This window comes from Motacilla alba, chromosome 4, assembly GCF_015832195.1.
Source record: "Motacilla alba alba isolate MOTALB_02 chromosome 4, Motacilla_alba_V1.0_pri, whole genome shotgun sequence".
Classification (NCBI taxonomy): Eukaryota; Metazoa; Chordata; class Aves; order Passeriformes; family Motacillidae; genus Motacilla; species Motacilla alba.
Genome location: NC_052019.1, coordinates 13,079,402 through 13,100,871, shown reverse-complemented (window position 1 = coordinate 13,100,871; position 21,470 = coordinate 13,079,402). Strand labels below are relative to the sequence as shown.

Below are 21,470 nucleotides of genomic sequence, written 5' to 3'. Positions count from 1 at the left end.
TAATGTTGAATAGACATGAAATCTTTTGAAATTAAGACGTTTCCACTGGCTTCAGTGACTTTCTGATCAATTCATGCCAAAATGGCAAGTGGGAGCATATTTACAAGCATTTATGGGTATTTATGAGCATACCTTAAGATTTTAGAAGCTAGCATGATAAAAAGTAAAACAGAAATCTTAAATAGAGGAAATAAAGGAAACTCAGTGTGTTATGTGGCAAAAATAAAGGGCTTTTCATTATAGTAGCAGGGTTTGCTATTTATTGTGAAGGGTAAGTTCAGAGTCTTGTTCACAACCTTTTCAAAAGAATGCTTTCAAGAAGAGTTATTTGAGATAAATGTAACCAACTTATAAACCATACACTATAGGAGACTTTAAAAGGAGTGTAAGCTTATTCCACGGAAGTCTCCAAAGGTAGGAGGGCAGAATGCTGATAATAACAGCATACAAAAAATACATCTTTTTCCTTTCAGAAGCATCCTTGACAGAGTGGAAAAAAAACTTCAAAAATATGATGGGCAGATCAAGAGTAACATTTTTTATCTGTACATATTGTCAAAAAATTATAACACCCTATAATTTTTTTATATGGTACATAGCAAAGAGGTTTATATTACAGGAAATTATTCCAGGCAGATATGGAATGAAGGTGACAAGTTATAGTGTCTGTTTTCCTTAGTTATGCTTTACAAAGCAGTACCCACTTTGATTATGTGATTATTGACTGGTTTTAAAAATTGAACCTTAGTTTTCTAGTTTTTAAAATAAGATCAAGGCTTGTTTGTCCATAAACAGTATTAACCACTTTTGGTTCATCTATGTTACAGAAAGTTTTCCACTCAAGTGGAAAAAAAAAGAGAAAAAAGGAACAAAGGAATAGGGTCTTGAAGCCTTCATGGTAATGCAGGCTCTTAGGGTGACCAATTACCTCAAGCTTTAAATTGTTTGAAAAAAAACTTTCTCAAGTTGTTTTCCCATCCCAGGAGAATTTTTTAAAACACCTCTCTCACCTAAAAGGGCAAGTGAAAAGTTTGATTAGGAGATACTCCACCCTTTATTTCTGGGAGTTATTTGGTTATCTTGGGCCCTGTTTCAGGTTTGAGGCATGGATTACACCCCATACCATGCAGAACGTGGTGCTTTAGGCTTTGCTGAAGGGAAAGAATGTAAAATAAAAACTGGCAACAGAAAGTGCTTTGGGGGCTTGGCCCTTGAGTAAGGTGATCTGAGAGGGAAGTGCTCAAACCACTTACTAAGCTTAGGAGGAACAAATCACTCTGGTGGTGGACACAATACTTTGAGTGATGAAAAATTAGTGTTTCCTATCAAAGCTATTTTTCTTCCAAGTGTCACTATGGGAGAGTATTTCTGACTCATGTTTGCATCCATTTGCAGGAATCTCGGTGGCCTTTCCTATTTGGAGCAATCATTGTTCCATCATTGATACAAGTCGTGATTCTGCCTTTTCTTCCCGAAAGCCCTCGGTACCTCCTACTTGAAAAACATAACAGGAACCAGGCAGAAAAAGGTATGATATGTTCCTTTTTGCAACAAAGGGTGTTTATTGTAGGGATTCAGGCTGGAGACACCTGATTCTGATACCACACTAGAAGCACAATATTCTCAGAGGAGAGAATCTCTTGGCAATAATTTTTCTCACTTCTTCATTTGTCTCTGTATGAGTAAATATAGCTGTAGCTTTGAAGTTTTTATAAATTAAATTATCCAGCAAGGTAACATATAACATTACACATGGTGATATGGAACTAACCAAATCATCCTGCTGTTGTGTGCCAGCCACTCTGTGCAGGGTTCATTTGAAAGTAAAAGGTGGTTTCAGTCATCGTGACTCTCCCTTATCTACAGTCTTTGCACTTTGTCTAATAAAAACACAGATCCTGTTGCTGCAATTTTTCCCCCCAGTAGTCGCTGTGTTTTACCTTGTGTTCTGTAACTCAATAACCTTTGTTGATCTAATAAAAACCCCACACATCTGTCTAACTGAAAAATTCCAGTGTTTCCATATTGCTTCAGCTTCACAGACACAGAATATTTTGTCCTTACTTCAGGTTCCAGGTATAAAATTATTTGTTTACGTGATCACAGTTGATGCATTCTCCACCCCAGTGAATTTACTGTGGTCCCAATACAGGTGACAGAATGTTAAAAAATTTGGTTTAGCTTATTATAACAACATATGAAAAACACGAGTCTATAAAAGAGGAGTCTGATTATAACACCAAAATACCAAAAATAAGTGCTTTACAAATTATTCTTAAAAGCTTGGTTTGAATATGACCTTTAACATTTTTAGTCATTAACTAGTTGCTTGCAAAAACTTGTAAAGTGTGTATCAACACCAGAAATATAAATTTAATAACCTTTTAGCATGAAATTAATGCAACTCCATCCAGTTTCTTCTATTTTGAAACTAAAAATTGGCCTTTTTTATTCTGAAGGGCCCTCTGAAAAAGCAATAGCATACTGATGAAGAGACTCCCATTGTCTCAATTAGGTGTTGAATGAAGAATTCTATAAAGGTTGGAGCCTCAGACACTCAGAGATACAGTTCAATGCCTGAAAAAAAAGGAGCACAAAAGCAGCAAAGTTTTGGAAGGTGTTCTTAAGGAGTCAGCAGAGTTTTGAGGAGGCAGTGAGCAGCTTTTCCAAGGAAAGGGCTGCCCTGCCAGCTGTGCTCAGAGCACCCAGCAGGGGTGCAGGACCCAGCTCAGGTTGGCTGTTGGGTGGAAACTTCTGCAGCACCATGGCTGGGCAGGGAAGAAATGCTTTTGTGTGCCAAGTTTAAACTGGCTCGTTTCTGCCTCATAAAACTGTAGATATATTTCCAGAGCTGTGGCTGGCAAAGAGTCTGCATCTGCAATGCTATTGCATAATTGCATTACACTTGCTATGAGGAACTATTGAAAATCCTGCTATAGTACCTGGAGACCTCAGCACTGACAGTGAAACTGGACCTCTCATAGGTAGAGTTTAAAAATTAGAAAACATGGCAGTAAAATAACACCACCTGCCGTGAAATTCACACCATTTACTGTTGCTGGTAATGTGCCAACTGCACTCTGGGATGTTTTCCGCATACATGTTCTGAAAATAATTTGAAATCTAATCCAGAGGCATTGGAGGTAGGTTTTGGAGTAGAAGGCATCAGAAGAGCAGCTGCCTGGGGAAATGAGCTTTAGCCACTGGTTTGCTGATTACAAGAAGATGGCTTTCATGAGCCTCCTAAGGACTATAAATTTAGATACTCAGAGAAAAAAGAGACAACTGATATAAAAAGCTTTTCAAAGTAACTGCATATGAATATATGCTTTTGGATTTTATTAATCCTAAAAGAAAAGACTCAATTCTGAGATATGTTGTAATACACAGCGTAACTCATTTTGAGTGTAGTCTACAGTGAATCAACAATTGAGACAAATCATCTGGATATTCACATTATCAGCAGAAATGGGGGAGGAAAAGTCTAAGTATTAAGGAGACTGGAGGAGTTGTGATTTATTAAAATGCCCTTCTGCTTGTAAGTCATATAATGACAAAGCAGAATTCTTCATTTTAATGATGACTACAGTAATGCTTTTAAATTATTTGCCTCTTAGCTTAAATCTGCATATTAATATTGGAAATTTTCAACTCTTTCTACTGACTAAATCCCTTTTCTTTCCCTTAATGGATCAAGGCTATTCATGCAAAATATATTTCACTGTGGATTATACCTTGTCAGAGAAATATAAAACTATTATTTGCAAAAGGTCTGCTGTATTTAAAGCAGATGTCTATATTAGTCTTTATGAAATACTCTAAAGTATGTCAAAGCTCCTAAAATGGAGCTGACAACATTAATCTTCCTAATTGTTATAGAGCAATAATATCAAGTGAGATAATTTAGGTCATTGAGTTTCCACAAAATTTTGCCCCTGCTTTTATCCCCTTCTTTTCTTCTCTGTCCCAGGAGACAACCAGTCTTTAACTACCAAAATACAAGCGGTGTCAACCTCTTTTCTGGCAGATGTCCTTATGACATCTGAGATACTTATGACAAATGAGAGACTGAGAGAAGGGGAAGGACCAAAACATGTTGTGTAAACAATGAAAAAATGAAGGAATGAGGTAGAGGGTTGGAGAGGCATCATGTGCAAGCCTAAGCCACACCACCATGAGAGAAGCTATTCTTTGGGGCACAGGGGCAGCGATGCCTCAGATGAGTGAGGTCTCCTGAGCCCTGTTAGCAGTGCCCTGCTTTCCCCTTTCCAGCCGTACGCGCTGTGCACGCTGTGCGTGACTGAGCCGATCTCTGGCCGATCGGACACACGGACACCGTGTCTGACCTGCTGCCGTCTGCAGCCAAAAGCAGCGCTGACAGATGAGCTTGGCTCATCTTCCTGGATGTCACCAACCTATATCCTACTCCCTGAGACCCAAAGGATCTGAACTATCTCTCATATTCCTGTCTCACTGCTGAGCATGGGAGAAATGATCCATGTGTTTGGGGAGAGAACAGTCCACTGGAACAACAGCATAATCTGTAAACCTGCTTTCCCCAAGAAACTAAGTCTAATAATGAAACAAGGGCAGAACCATTCCAGCTCCTCTCCCAGATCCTATAACTAATATTCTTCTCATTTGATAAGAATAGAAGGGAAGAAATTGCCTAGCATTTAACTGGTGTGATCCTTCTTCTTAATCAAAACCAGAAAGCAGAGGAGAAATGGGTATTCAAGTGGTTGAAGAGGAGGACTTTAGAAGGAGATTATGGAAATGAAAAGTGACAGGGATAGAAACAGGAAGAAAAAGAAAAACCTGCTGCTATAATTACATTAGTTTACCATCCAAGTTCTAGGACAGTTAAGACAGGGATTTCACACTGGCTGTGTATTAGTTGCATGCCAAGTGCACCCCTGATCTGTGAATATCACAATGATGTAAAATAAATAAAATTAGTAGTAGTGATAAAATGGAACATTTGTTACTACTAACAGCATGGGTTGTTAACATTTGCAGTTGGAGAGTTGAGGTGTCTTTTTTGAAGTGCACTGTTACAGGGAGGAATCTTGCATTTCCTATGCAGCTATAGTAGCAGGTCATGTAAATCAATAATGGAATTCAGCTGGTATCCCAGCTTGCCAGAGAAAAGAACATTGTTATGTCTTAAGGGTCAGAAAACTTGGATAAAATGTCACAGCAACATCTGTTGGTGACATACAAAATCTGTTCATCTAGTATGTTCAGTCATACATTATATGTCTCATGGTTATGAAAGAAGCATTGCAATAGGTATAATGAGAAGCATAGATTTAATTTTTTAGAAAGATGGATTAGGGTTGATACCTTTTCATGTGACAAAAGAGCAAGGCCACTCCTGGTTTTAAAAAGCAGGCAGCCAATTTTTTACAAAGCCCTTCAGGGGCCCCACATGGACTGGAGAGGTGTTAAACCCAAACTTTAACAGAAGGAACAAGTTGCTGCAAATCCAGTGATTAAAATAAGTTGTTATGACTGACAACAAGAACATATATGATTTATTTTTGTTTCTCTGTGGGTTTTGTAAGTCTGTGAGGATTATAAACTATTCTTACTTGAAAGGAAGAGACAGCCATGACTACTACAATTGCTGGCTTATGGTGATGGCTTCATCTCAGACGTTTACCTGCCAAAAGCTGGAGTGATTGTGGTGTGTCTGATTTGTTTTTAAACTTTTCCTAAGCTTCCTGTCTTTTAGAAAGGATATTAGGTCATGGGACCTTTAATAAAACTTTGTTTACTAATTCTTGTGTTATTTTAGGGTGGCAGGTATATGTTTAGTTTTACCTGTACATATTGGCTAGTTTCAGGTGAACCTGAACAGGCCTGTTGATGTGTGTAAAACCACACAGACAAGCAGGCAAAGATGCAATCCTTAACTGGATAATAACACAAAAAAGATCTGCGTGTTCTTTACTTAGAAGAAGAGGGAGGTGACATGTGGGAAAAGCCTGAAGTCATTTGCCTGCAGTTATTATATTTCCTGAATTTTTTTCTTGAATTTTGCTATGCTGCATGCTAGTAGATAATCTATATCTTTCTAGATTTAAATAGCATTATTATACTTATATCTCTTCTAGGAAGATATATCTGGGTTATTCTTCTGGATATTCAGTACTCTAATAAAATTAGTTTGTATGAAATAATTGTTAGTTCATTTTGTGAATTACTTCTGTGGTAATATGGAGTTATTACAGGGAAATTTCCACTATCTTCAACAGTGGCCAAACAAGATGCTGTTTAAGCAGAACTTAGACAAAGATGTGTGAGACAGTGTGACACTGGATTTAATATAATTGTTCATCAAGGAAGTGAATGTGCCCATGGGAAACAGATGACAATAATACTCCCGCAGCTTATTTTAATTTTTGTCCATTTCTTTTCAAAGGATAAGCCAAAACAAAATTTGACCACTTCTCTCTTTTTCTGCCCCCTTTTGCCTGGTGCTGGCTTTATACTGTAAACAACTCAATGGCATTTTGATCTTTTAAAATTTCTTCTCAAAGTTCACATGCTAACTCTGTTGATAACAACTGCTTTCTTTGCACAGTCCTGGAAGTACTATAGTGGAAAAAGAATTTGTAAATCCCTATGTTGCTGAGATTTTGTGTGCCCATCTTCAGTTAATTTAAAGGCCTGATTGGTTTTAGAGATGGTACCAACTGACTTTTTTTCAGAACTTTGAACCTCTTTCAGGTGCTTCACCTTCACTTAGGTGAGCTGAATAAAAACTGGTGGAGTAAATGGAAGGGTTTCCTGACTTCTTTCCCCTTGACTGGAACCATCCAGTTCTTTTCCTATTTGTGAAGGCAGTATTTCAGCTTTTGGAGGCTGAGCTTCTAAAACCTTCTGATTCAAGGGAATTAAATAGGAATCTGGAAAGTTTTTAAAGTTTCTAGAACTGCAACTCCTTAGATGTTTAAAGTGTTACACGAAAATAAAACTTCCCTATTGAGAGAAGCAGCCAGTCACGGCGGGAAATGAGTCATTGCTGCGAGGAGAGGAACGAATTCTGTGCTTCTCAGTGCCAGTAATGCCAGGGCTTAGGATATAAAACTAATAAATTGAACATCACACATTGAAAGACTTTTGAGTTTCCCTATCTCCCTGCTAATGCAGAATTTATTTCCACATTATTTATATATAAAATTGTGATTCTTATGGTACTGAAAAGCTGGTAATGGAAGAAAATTAAAGACATTGAGTAGCAGGAAAGTGTTTTTCCAGGAAGGCTGGGTGATGTCTATTCAAAACTGTGCATAGATAGCACAGTAATTTCTTAGTATTTCTTGACTTGTTGGTAATTTTAAGTATCCATCACCGTTGCCTAGTGGCATTTACATCTTTTTACTTAATGCCATGAAGGAAAGAAAAGAAATCGGGTGTCTATACTTTTCCTGCCTTGTGCTTGACAGTTTTGATAATTGCAGTTTTTTAATGCCTCATCCCTCTAGAAATACAGCAAACTCCCTTGTGCAAAAAAAGACAGATTGCTATCTTTTTACTTGATTGCACCTATATTTTTGACTCGTGTGACCTAAAGTAATGCCGAGGATTTTAAGAACAGGAAAAATAAAGAAAATTGTGCACTGACCTAATTTACAGCAGATGCTTAAAAATCTGAGAGAATCCTTTCATGGAAGACTATGGTGATATATGTCCAGTTGCTCTCATCTTTACCTGAATTTTTCTCAATTAATATTCTAATAGTACTGAGGAAAGTGTAATTTCAGCATGAGGCATTGAATTAAACATACTGTAGGCACACATTGTTCTAATTTTACATTTCTTATCACTGTCTTTAAATACACCACACTCGTTAAAATGAGTGTTATTTATTAAAAAATGGGCAGTAATGAAGGACAAAACTGAGCAGCTTAATTTTAGTTCTGAGGTCTCAATTTGTTAATTCATTTCTGATTGTACAGCCTGTGTGAAAGATAAGTGAAAGTGCTTTTCCTGAGAGATTTAAAAATTCTGACCTCTCCTCTCACAAGAGAGAAACTGGTTATCAGAATACATGAATGTTATGAATTGACTCAACACCCAGAAGTGGTTCACCCCTTAAAAAAATAATCACCCTTGTTAAGCAGAATCAGGTAGGGCCCATTAAAATGCATTAGAAGTGCTAAGTGCCTCAGAAAAGCTTGTCTCAGAGCTCAAGTTAGTTCCCTCTACTGTCAGACCAGGAGCCAGCAGAATGTGCAGCCTTGTGCATTCACCAAAGTTGCAGAAAGGGATACTCTGGGAGGCCACCAGTTCATTTGTGTGACCTGTCCCTCACAACAATGAAATGCCACAAATTTCCCTTTTCACCTGCATAAAGATAAAATTTTGTAACTTCAAAATCTAAATAAAATCTAAATAAAGTCTAAATAAATGTATTAACTAACCATTACTAGTCAGTATCTCCAGTTTTCTTGACCATCAAAGTGCTTTTTATGATCCAAAGGTGTGTAAACATACAAAAATATATGGTCACTTTTTTATAGGCAGTGTTATGCAAAGCCGTGGATAAGAAAAATTGGTTTTCCTCTTAGGTGAATGAAATGAACTTATTCATTTAATAAAAATGACAATTTTAAGTGACCTGCTGTGCAAAGGATTGTTTTGAATGTTAGCACCCTACTGGGTCGCAAAACCTTGTTGCAGGGGTGTTTGTAATGTCATTGTTTCTCTGCAGTGACTCCGAGATGATGAGCATTTTAAACATCTCTTAAAATGCCAACCCCTGGGGTATGTTCATTAGATAGAGACAAAAGTATCACCTGCACAGACAGTATCTGTCAAACAAGGTTGGTGGAGACACATCACATCCAGTTGGAGGTATCTCTGTCTTGGAGGAGGTGTGAGGTGTAAAGCCTGTATTATTCACAGTGGAAGGGTATTTCAGGAAGCTATCAGTGTGCAATACTAAATGGTGTGTTTCTGGGGAGATGAGGTTGGTTGGTTGCTTATATTTGCCATGTAAATTTGTTCCCATGATTCCAGCATTGACAAACATAAAGTCTTGAACTGCTCTGGGTAATTATTTCTACTATTTATTACCTTGACAAAGTGAATTCTTCTCTATATGCTAGTAAAAACAGGAGGCAATATGAAGATTAGTAGCTATTCCTTTCCAATGTATGCCTTTTCTTTACCTTTTCTTTATCTGGTTTACCAGATTTATATGCATTTTTACATCTTACTACTTCTCTATGCAATCTATCTCCAGCAATGAAGACAGCTACACTGTTAGGTTGCAAAAGCATCCAAGTCAAATAATGTTCAGAGATGCTTTGGTAATAAATATTTTCAACTCACACTGGGTTTTCACTCTTCACTGGACCTTAGGCTGTATTATATATGAAATAACACAAGAGAGATCTTGTAGGGAGACAATTTATGGTTTTGTTTCAGTTTTTGAGCCCAATAGCAGGGATGAACCAGATCACACCCAGAGCAGAATTATATTGTTGGGCAGAAGAATAATAAAGTTGTAGCCCATGTATGTCTCCTCTTTGTGCCAAACATTTTTATTTTAAAGAAGCAAGACAGTTATAAACACACACAGTGCCAAGTGTCTGGCCTAAAGTACATGTCCTCTCTTTGTAGCATTTCAGAAATTCCTTGGGAAAGATGATGTGTCTCACGAGATAGAGGAGGTTTTGGCAGAGTCTCGAGCCCAGAGGAACACCAAGCTGGTGTCGGTTGTTCAGCTCCTGAGGACGCGTGCGGTGCGATGGCAGATCCTGACCGTGGTCGTCACCATGGGCTGCTACCAGCTCTGTGGGCTGAATGCTGTAAGTGTCCTTCCTCAGGCCATGGCACCTCCTGGGGAGCTCCTTTCCTTCATAACAAGGTTTGGGTTACACTATTTACCAACCTCTAGGACTTCCCTTTTTTGGCTGTTTCTTATTAGCAATGACTCTGTGAGAGCAATGTGTGGGAAGATCCACAGAGAGCTGTATTGCTTGGGGGCTTTTAAAACAAAGCAAAGTTTGAGGAAAGCCATGTTGTGTTAACTTTGAAGGAATACATGGAAAGGTAGAAAAGATCAGCAAAGGAAGAGGATGCAGCTTTCACTTCTGATACTCAGATTCTCTGTTTCTGAATATGCCCCATGCTTATTCAGAGCTTTTTCAGTAGACATTTCAGGTTGCACTGCATATTTAATTTTTTGTTGCTCCCATATTCCTGTCTTGGAAAGTGAAACAAAAGGGGGAAAAGACATCAAACAGTGAATCCTACTGGTCATTAATATGTCTGAGGCTAATGGATATCAGAAGTCTCCTTCACCACCTAGCTGAGCCTATATGAGAAGGTCACAGAACAGTTTAGGTCAGAAGGTCCCTCCACCTGGTCCAAGCCCTTGCTTAGAGCAGGAATAACTTCAGGGTTGTCTCAGGCTACTGAGGGCCTTGTGCAGTTGTGAAGGGTGAAGAGTGAAGGGTGAAGAGTCCATAACCCTCCTGGGCAACCTCTGCCAGGTGTTTACATCACTTACCCTGTGAAAAGTGTTTTCTTTATATCCAACCAGGACTATCCTTGCTATCCATCTTAAAGCATCTTGCTTAGATGCTTTATGCTGCACAAAACAATATTCTCACGAAGCGCCTCAAAAGGAAAGGGTTTTTTGTCATAGTTCAAAGGCATTACTTGCTTATATATATGAAAAGCAATATTCTCACTGCTGCAAGGAACTCTCACTGTGCTTTGCAGCACTGTCCAGCTAGTTTTCTCCCCCAGGGCTAATAAATCTGTGTGCTTTTGTATCTGTGAACATTAGCTCAGGCTTATCTCAGGTATCTCTATAGTTTTAAACTTCAAATGAAAGTAATTTGTCTAAGACTATTTAAAACACTTATGCAACTGGAACTCTGGTATCTAAAAGCTTTTTGCAAAATACTAGGAGGGAATTAAAAGAGTTTCTTCATCCTGTGGGGTAAAATACAATAATGTTTGTATAGGTGGTGTTTTCTTCTAATGGCAGGATTTCAGTGCTAATGGCAGGTTATTTTATTCCTCATTGTGGATACATTTTTGAGAAAAAAAACCCCAGAATTATCTTGTCATCTAGTCTTTTTAAGATTTATCAACACATAAGGGAGAAAAAAATGACACAGTAGTAAACAGATTGTTCAAATAATGGAGCACATTGCCTATAAGAAAAGATCACAGCTAAATTTTCAGGGGAAATAGAAGAATTTTGTGACTTTGAAGATACTTAATAGTTGATGGAAATTGTCCTGTATTCTGTGGCAGAACAAAGCCACACTCTGATGGCTTCAGTGAGGGTGTGGGTACATAGTCAGGCATGTCCAGTCCAAAATGGATGCTAGAGTTACTTAAAAGTGTCATTGGATGGCCAATTCCTGAAAATATGCCTCAGAAAAACTGTTTTTGTCAAGGAACCTGTGTGTTGAGTTGGATATTTCAAGCCTTCCTTTTTTGTTATTACTGTATTTCTCCTCTCATGTAATGTCACCAAACATGGAAAAAATTATTCACACAAAAATTGTGTTCTGAAATTGATTATTTAAACAGTTGTTAGTAACAGTTAATAGTAAAACCAAGAAAATTAAGAGAGAGGTCAAGAGAAATAGCTGGACCACTTGGCTTTCCTGGCTGATGCTGCTCAAGTCATCTGAAGCTCCAAGATGAGAGGACAGGTCCAGGTGTGACAGATACTGGTGAACCTGGGTCTTGGTTTGCCTGAGTGCATCTGAACCAACCTGCTGGGTGTGAGCCAGCATCAGCCAGGTTTTACTGGCAAGGAAGGCTTCTTCTAACTCATTTGCCTTATCTGTAGTGCCCTGTTTGTCACTCTGGTCTTTTCCACAACTACCATCTGGACAGGGCATATGGCAAAGTTGGGATTCCTTCAGGCAAGAATCTCAGGTCTTTCTCCAGGGAAATTGTCAACTGGCAGATTTCTGTAATCATCCTGCTGGTACCTGAGAACATTTGCTTCTTTTTAAGGATTTTACTTCAAATAAAAATTTGTTTGCTTAAAACAGTACAAAACAAAAAAAAAATTGTTTATTTCCACAGGGAGGAGAAATCATGGAGAAGCTCTGATCATGTTAATGTTTTCAATTATAACAAAGTACAAAACAGCCTGACCTAAACTGACATAAATAAGTGATTTCCTATTAGTCTCTTTACTCTGTTAGCATTTATCTGATACATATAAGCCATAATAAATCTATTTATCCTCCACCATTTTATCTCAGTTCTAAAGAAGTCAGAAAACTACAGTGAAGTTTTCACTGGTGCATGTTATACTTTTTCATATCAGGGAATACACTGTATGAAATACTGCTGTAAGGGAGTCTTTCCCAAAGTGGGAAGTTGATGTGAATGGGACCCTGATGCTTACCAGGCTTGCTATTTTAGAATGTTGCCACTATATATTCTCTGCCTGAATATTGTCACTGCTGGATATGGTTTTAATGACTAAACCTGATTGATTCCCTCTAAGGCATACAACCTGTATTTATGTCCTTTAGTGACAGCTAGTTCAAGCCTATGATTAAAACAGCATATTGCTTTTCCCCAAGTAACTCTAATCTTAAAAGTATCTTTTCTTTCTGTGGATAATAAAGAGAGACTGGGGGGATGGCTTGACTGCAGATATCCACACTCCTGTAAGGTTAAAGCAGAAACAACACCTCACTTCTTCTGTCCAAAAATGAGCATCTTTTCAGTGCCTCACAACATCTCTTTGCTGTTCTCTCCTCTGTTGTTACCTACTATTGAAGTATTCCATAAAGCTACACAAACCTGCTTTGTAAGCCACACAAAATCTATTTGTATCCTGTTGTTCAAGCTTAAAGTGAGTTTCTTTGATTTACTCCTAAAGTGAATTAAACTAAATTGAGTTGAAGCTGTTTGTAATTCTGCCTGGGCCTGCAAGTGGAACTACAGCAGCATTGTGCCTAATCCACCTGGAATCTGCACTTTCTCTACATCTATTGTCCTGTTCAGCCCTTGGTGACTTGGGAGTGCTCAGAGTTTTAACAAGTCTCACCTGGAGCAGATTGGATGGTCGGACTGAATACCAATATATTGTAGTTCAACCTGTAATGATTAATAACTCATTTTATTCTCTCTGATGCAGATCTGGTACTACACAAACAACATCTTTAGTGAATCTGGGATCAGTCATGAAACAATCCCTTACGTTACACTAAGTACTGGTGCTGTTGAGACTCTGGCTGCTGTTTTTTCTGTAAGTATGGTTATGAAAATCCATTAGCATGCTTGATATTTTAATATTATTCTATTTTATTTTCTTATACAGCCTAAAATATAAAAAGAATAGTATGTTGATTAAGTGCAATGGTTGATAATGCAATTCAAAATATTATTTCTAATTTTAATCCTAAACCAAATTGTTTTCTTGGAATATTTTTTAAGGTCCTCTTTAATTTTAGATCCATAAAAGGAACAGAAAAAGTTGGTATGTCCTGCAGTGCTCTGTATGTACAAAGAGGAAGAAGGCAGAAACAGCAGGGGCCAAACAATATTAAGTGGTGACACATAGATTAGTTCATGTGGTAGCAGTTTATTCTACCTTACCTGGTAGCAGTTTATTCACATCTCGGAGTCTTCTTGTGCGCCTGCTGGGCAGCTGCAGTGCTATTTGGAGAAGGCTCAGGCACAGCACAGCCACAGGTGCTCGGTGTGGCTAGCAGGAACAGCCACCCAGGGAGCAGGAGCAGCAAAGCCAGCCTGCTAGAACAAGGGAGTCCCTTGTGGTGTTCAATTCTGCTGCCTTGCTCAGGACAAACAGGCATCCTTTCCTAATACATGAGCTCCAGAGCAGGTCCTTTGCTCTGCTCTGAATGTAGAGGGAGATGTTAATAGAAAAACTCATCCATGCACAGGACTAGGACTAGGGAAAAAATACACTAAATGAGCAAACTAAAACTTCAAGTCTTAGTAGGTTATTACACACTTAATGGCTAAAGGAAATACATTTATGTTTGCACTGCAATAGATAGGAAGCAGTGGGAGAAGTCTTCAGAATGGAAAGCTGCAAACAAGAGAGTAGTCCTTTCTTTGTTAGAATTTTTTCTTCATGTATTCTATACCAACTCTAGTTGAACAATACTGAACAAAGCAGCAAGCATTTTTAAATGTCAGAAGAATGGTTTTGGAAAAAGAGTCCTTTTCAGTGGCAGAATAACTGCTTGTGACCTACAAAATGTTAAACTAAATCCAGCTAGCAGGTATGTTTTCTCATAGTTTAGGACATAAGGACTCTACAGGGTCACAAATAACATTCTGTTGTGAATTCTGATGTGTAACCTGATGTTTGTGAATTTCCACAAATCTGTTTTTTATTTTTTTTAATTAAGGATACTTTTATTTTATTATTTATTTTAATAGGTAGAAATAGAGAAATATGAAAGTGCCTACCTCTTACAGTTTCTTTGTGATACCGCACACATGGTTCTTTGTTTAAGATATATGGAGAAATAATAATGATAATTCTACCACTGATTTAGGTGAAGAATACACCTCTTTTATGTGAAAACAGATGATAATTACATGGAGATGATTCCATTATATTAAAGCCATTCTATAAATAGGGTCTGTTATTTTTCAATTCCTTCTGTGCTGTCAGTTTGTAGGGCTTCTTCAGAGCACACTTTTCATACATAATGAGGTGGATGGGTGTGCTTTGGCTCCTGGTATGTGTTTTAACTTTCTGTACTCAAGAGGAGGTTTTCTTAATAATTTTTTCTGTTAATGTTACCTGCTGTGCGTCTGGAAACGCTGATGTACCAGTATACCTGCTCCCTTCCAATTTCTCTGTTCAGGACACACTGCTTTTTAGCCTTAATTTTATTTTTTTAATCTTCATCAATGTTTCATTTCTGTTGTTTAAAGGAACAACAACATGAATTTCATTTTTCAGTTGAAGATCTTGCAGCTTCTTTATTCGAGTAAGTTCGCATCGAGTTTTCCTGCCTAGTGCTGAGGACAGGGGATTCCTCCCACTCCCAATCTCTCCCAATGTCTCCTTTTGACATTTTTTAAAAAATCTCTTCCACAGTCTTAAATGTTAAGCCAGGTGCATGCCTTTTATACTACTCAGGGAAGAAACAGAAGAAAGCTAGAGGAGAACTCAATTTTCCTGGTATTTTTTAATATGTTGTGTTTGCTAGCAGAAACCAGATTTTACTCACAATAAACTCCACAATTTCAGTAAAGGTAACCAATTATAGAGGTATAATTTCTGTCCTCTTAAATGAAATAGCAATTGGAAAGGTCCACTAGAAATCATGTACCATCTGTGATCATTATGCATGAATTAGGTGGTCATGAGATTGAGCCTCAGTAAGAATACTTGGGTATTGATGACCTCCATTGATTAGAGCCTTATGAATGCCTAAGGAGAACAGTGAAATAGAGATGTATTTCATGGAGAAGCAGAGTAATATTTAGGAGATAAAATACTGAAAATGTGAAAATTTTCGTAGGTCTCCCTTTAATGTGTCTCTTGAGAGCAGCAGCAGCACAAAAATATTAATGTTGATGTGGTCCATTTTTGCTTCAGATCCCTTGATATGCCCACTTGCAGCATGATTTACCTACAGCTCCATCCCTCTTCCTTTCCAGCAAAAGCCATATAAACAAGACATTGAAAGATGAAACATTCATCATAATTTTCCTTTCATTCACATAATTTGGCTGCAACTTCTGCTTACACCAACTCTTCCTAATTTACTTTATGAAATATGTATAGCATTGCATACTTGATGCCCTGGCTTCTCTCTAGGGAGACAATATAAATTCTCTGTATATTTTTTGGTTAATGATAGAGAATTCCACCCAGTGCACTTAACACATATTTGATTTAGAGGACTGGCTAGACAATTACTTTTTAGTGGGATGCCCATCAATTTCAGTTTGTTTCTGAAGTTTTTTATCCTCTGGAATGAAATACTGAGTAGATTTACTACTCATAGACATGTTACAGCAGTAAGTTACCTAACCTGATGCAATTATTTGAAGCAGGGTGGAATATACCTAAATAATTCCCTGTGTTTAATAGAAGTCTGTTCTATAGCTTCTAAAGTACCATAACTTAGTTATTTTTCAGTAAGATTGATTACTGTTGCTGTTTTCTAAGTTTTAGTAATTTAGCTTAATTTTAGTTGTTGTCTTATTCTTAGTGGGCAAAGAGAACAATTTTCCAGTGCCTTTTTTTAGCACAGCAGCAGGGTGAATGGAAGGGGAGACAGAAGGAAATGTCTGAAAAGATTCCTTCCCTCCTCCATGAAGCCAGCATAGAATAAAAGGGAAGGTTATTCAAATGAAGCATCCCACATCCAAATTTGCCATCTGTGGCACCAAATTTGGTTTTTTTTATAATGCTCACAGAAAGTCTAGATGTGACTATATTGAGAAGACTGTGCCCTAAGTACGCATGAAGGTGTTACTAAAAGCCTGTGACAGAGACAAGCTGTGTGAAGCCTGGAATGAGTTAAAATACGCTGCAGTACTAGACCACAAAAGAATGCAGGAAATCCTTTGCAGTATCACACAGAAGTTAGGGAAGCCAGCCTTCTTTAGCATGATTCTAATCTGCTTTAGGATGTCATGAGAAATGGCTCTTAGACTCATTCTTTGTTTCTTTTACTGTTAAAATATCTCAATATAGAAGGAAACATTCCCTGGCACATCTTAAATAAAGGGCATTCCAGACACTTCCATAGGTGTTCTCATCTCCAACACATTTCCTTCATGGTTTCCACAGGATGATATAAGACATCTCCACTGAAAATCTGGGTCTACTGTGGTCAGAAGAGAGATTTGTTCAAGTAACATCCAGTCTTAGCAAGTGAAAAAAATGAGGTGACAAATAGTAGAATCTCAAGGGTTCCTGGGAAGTTCTGTTAGAATCGGAGTTTTAGTAGGACTTTTAATGCAGTCCCATGTGACATTGTTCACACTAAGTCAGAATCAGCCTTCACATACCCGTAATTCCCAGTAGGATGTAAGTAGAGAGAGCAAGAATGGGGCAAACATGGCATTTCCCCCTGTTTCTCCCCTCACCAGGGGGAAAACAAGCTGTTGCTCAAGGATTACCAGAATTTGAAGGTGCTATTTTGGTCTGCAGTAGCCCAGATAGAGACAGCAGTAGAAAAGAGATTGGGCAAGCAGGGTCTCAGATCATGGTGTTTGTCAAAGGTCAGAAGCATCTGGACATATTTTCTCTGCAGGGTGGACTGCAGAGAGAGACTGTGCTAATGCACACTGCCTTAGCCTGCAAGTGATCAACAGGATTGCTTTTAGGTAAAGACATTATTCTTTTTTAATTGTTTTAATACACGTGGACTTTTGAATAGATGAGGACTGCATGTGTTGAAGTAATTGTGTAGTGCCTTCCAGAAGAAAACCTCTCATCCTGAAGGTCTGCCTTACAACACCACTCCTAAGACCCAAGGTGTGCATGGTTAAAGGCTGCATTTGGGTAGTATAAATTCTTTTGTAAGATATATTCAGAAATTGAAAGTTTTAAAGATGTATCTCCTGCTGCTGAGGGTTAAATGCATTGGGTTTGAGTAATTATTTTCTCAATCTATTCAGGATGATCTGCATCAGGGCATTCAAATACCATCATTAGAAAATAAAGCATCAGCCACAATAAGTTGTTACAGATCAAGGTTGAGATCTAGTCTGGCTTTTATAGCATAAACTCGATAGCCTTACATTTTAACAACTGAATCATCACTAGAAGGAGCTTTGCTTCAGAAATATCTGCAGTTTACTGGAGGGATAGAATAGGAATAAGGAAATGAGTGGATTTGTGCTGCTGAGGCAAAAGTGGCTGGCTAAGAGTTCTTGCATGGGCTATGTCCTGGCCATGCTGGTCTTGGCAGGTATCGAGTATGGAGAGCATCTTTAGTCAATAGAAAATTACACACCCAAGTGAAGCTGATTAAGGATGCCTTACTGCAAAATACTTCAGTCTGAGCTTAGAAATGTAGCAATCAATTCCATGCTTTACTGAGAAATCTTTGGAGAGGTACCTGCAGAAGTTGTATAAGATCCTGTTGTGGCTTTAATACACGTACAGGCAAATTGATGTGAGAACCTTGCAGACAGACATTTATTTAAGGTTTGTACTTATATGGTCAAAGTTGATGCTAGGCCTCTAAATTCCAGTTTAGGTACTTCAATACAATAGCCCCTTTTTTGTTTTAAAATGAATAATTCATACAGTAGACTAATGAATATATATCAAATTATGAATCAAAAACCCCAATTTACAATTCTGAGTCTGGTGTTCCTCTCCTTTTCCTGGGTACAAGATACTACACATTGTGTCATAGAGTGATATAAATGAGGTTATCATTTAAATATCATTTTAATCCTGATATTTAAAGTGGAAATAACACAGTGTTAACTTGCCATGTTAAGTCTGAGTCTAGTCACAGAGTCTTACTCAGACCTTTATCCAAAACACATGAGAAAGAAAGTGTTTTATAGAGCAAACTTCTCCACAGAGCTGAGACAACAAGGAAGGCCAGGATATAAGAAGGGAATAGTATGCAATGACCTCCTATTTGGACTGCAGGACTTGCTTGCACATTCATTTTATCCAAGGAAGCTTGTCTGATCTATTTTAATGCACTCTGCTTTCATTATGTCAGCCCTGATATCTGCAGCTGACTCAAGTGAAAAGGTTGACATTTGCTTCTCTAACTTTATTCACAAGTGTTTCCTGACAGACAGAAGTTGTGTGAGCTGTTGATGTAGTTTGTAGATCGGTTGTCTTTTTACCACAAAACATTTGTGTTTTGAGAATTTTGGTTGCAATATTTTTTACACATTTTCAGTAATTTCAGCTGTGATAACCGTCATGGCTGGGTATAGGTTTCTACAAATGCATGTTTATGATCACACAGAAACAAGTATCAGCCTACACAGCCTGGCACATAACTCAGGTGTTATCACAGAAAACAGTTCTAATGTTCTTCTGTTGTCTGTACTTGAGCATGCACTGGATTTCTTGTTATTTCATTTATTCTACTGTACATTATATTTTGATTTGTTATAGATCTTCAATAGGTAACAGTTACCAGTACATAGCAGTGGAGCATTCAGAACTATAAATACTTGGAAACTGGTGAATCATCTTCCACTTCTTATGAGTCATAAGCATCTTAGTGGGTTTTGCAAGTGAACAAGTTTTGGATTTGTATAATCATAACCAAAAAATTAAGTTGTTGTCTGTTTACAACCTCAAAACCAGCATTGCATTCACCAGGAAAGCTTGCTGTTATGAAAAACCAAGTCCAAACTGTCTTTCCTTGCTGGAATTTTTTTGCTTTGAGTTTTACAAGTGAAAACTATATATCACATTTTTCCCATGTTTTTTTATAAGAGGCATCTATGAACTTTTTCCCTCTAAGAGAAGCATCATCCCTGACCCTGTTTTAATACAAAACCTCCCAGCTGTGTAACACCAAGATGGCTTGATCATGACCATCAATCCACCATTGAAAAAAATAAGAGAAATTACACAGCATGTCAAATTACATGTGCAACATATATTGCTGAACATATAATCCACTCCAAATTACATGTTAAACATCTGTTGCAGAAGTCTCTTGCAGAAATTGCAGAAAATGGGTCTTACAGACCTATCAAATAACTTCTTAGCCCTCAAAGCCATTAAAGTTGTCTCTTGGTTCAGTGTCTGCGTGGCCTTGCGTGCTTGCAAGACGGATTTATCAATCATAATGAGATATGACTGCCATCTAGTAGAGGTTTTGACAGTGAAGCAGTTGCAGTTTTGAAACATTTGGACCTCATAAGATCTTATTAATATCAGTGCAGGTCTTTTTAAAATTCCATAATTCTGTTATGGGAGACATGCAAATTGTCCAAATTAGTATATTTCACCATTTAAATAAACAAATAATGAAAAATCTTGCCACAGAGCTGCTTTCAGTGATCTGCAGCACCACAGAGCATATCTCTGGTGGAGGAGTTCAGCTCAGGGTGCAACATCAACATGAGTTTAGCACAGACAAGCCTACCCTAAAATCCACTGGTGAACTCCAGAGTGAGGGAGGCACTTGCCTCTCGAGGCATTTCGTCTGTGGGTGTCTCTGTACTTTGCATTAACACATTTCTTCTAGATGCTCACAGTGGAGTGATGTGTGTTGTTTCACAAAATTAAGAGTATTACTCCAGATTTCATTTTAGTTGCCCATTTTATTTTTTCCTCAAAGGATGTGCAGAAGATGGCATTCAGTTGCCAGTCAATAATGATACGGCAAACAATTTTGTGATTCTGCCTTCAACTTATTTGAAGTGGTACATTTTAATCTTCATAAAATCCTCTTATTTTTCTTATAAGAAAGCCAAGTGTAATTAGTAATTTTAGTAGTTACCAACATGAAAAGTACATCAGCTGTAATGACAAAATATGTATTAGCCTATTTTAATGAGTCAGACTAGCAGAGTTTCAAGTTACAGCTTTTAAAGAAATTTTTCATTGTGTTTTTCTCTAGCAGATAAGTATTCAGATTTTGTGATTTATATTCAGATGTTAAATATAAATTCAAAATGAGTGCAACAGCACAAGTATCAGTGTTAAAATCATTTGTCTGAGCAAAATTTTCTGCTGCATGGATTTCTTTTGCTTGGATGTTCTAATTATACTAATTATCCAAAATGAAAACTAAATGCTTATTCTATATTTGATGGAAAAAATAAATTTAATTTTTTTTTGTTTAATTAAGATGTAATTTATGCTAAAAAGGTTTAAATCTCAAATTTTAAATGTCTTAAGCTTAAATTCAGAGAGATGTTGAAATTAGGAAACAGTCAAAATGCAAAAGCAATAGACTATAATTCTCTTCAACATAGTGATATTTAAATACAGAATTGTAAGAACATTGTCGTAGAAATTTAGTGCATATTTGTAAGTCATTCAAACAAGGAACAATTTTTTCAGTGGTCTTAGATAAGGATACCATACTGACTTGTTCTTTCAAACACATTAAATGTTGTAAATATAATTGTGAGCACAATTATGAATGTCATAGCTTAATAACAGTGTAAAATCAATTTATGGTTGAGTTTTGGTCTTCATATTTACTTGGAGAACATATTTCATGATCTGAGTTTTTCAGTGTTTTTTCAAGAAGGTCAAATGCCACCTTTTGTTTTCCAGGGCTTAGTTATTGAACGGCTGGGGCGCAGGCCTCTCCTCATCGGAGGCTTTGGGCTGATGATCGTCTTCTTCGCTGTACTCACTGTCTCCCTGACTTTACAGGTAACACCAGGGTCACCATGGACTTTCACTCTCTCTTTTACCTATTTTAAACATGCTTGACACTGGTTTGTCTCAACATTCCTGCATGAGCCAATCCTTTTAATTAGTTTGGCATGAGGAGGGAAAGGTCTCTCATACT

The 21,470-nt window shown here is 37.6% G+C and overlaps 1 protein-coding gene across 4 annotated transcripts in view; it reads left to right on the top strand.

Moving 5' to 3' along the window:
- SLC2A9 (solute carrier family 2 member 9) overlaps window positions 1-21,470 on the top strand; it is a 99,616-nt gene that overhangs the window by 47,025 nt on the left and 31,121 nt on the right. For all 4 annotated transcript variants that reach the window (XM_038135664.1, XM_038135663.1, XM_038135661.1 and 1 more), the window contains 4 exons: window positions 1,396-1,528; window positions 9,637-9,824; window positions 13,145-13,255; window positions 21,230-21,331. In XM_038135664.1, coding sequence (XP_037991592.1) covers window positions 1,396-1,528; window positions 9,637-9,824; window positions 13,145-13,255; window positions 21,230-21,331 — 534 coding nt within the window. The remainder of the gene's footprint in view (window positions 1-1,395; window positions 1,529-9,636; window positions 9,825-13,144; window positions 13,256-21,229; window positions 21,332-21,470) is intronic.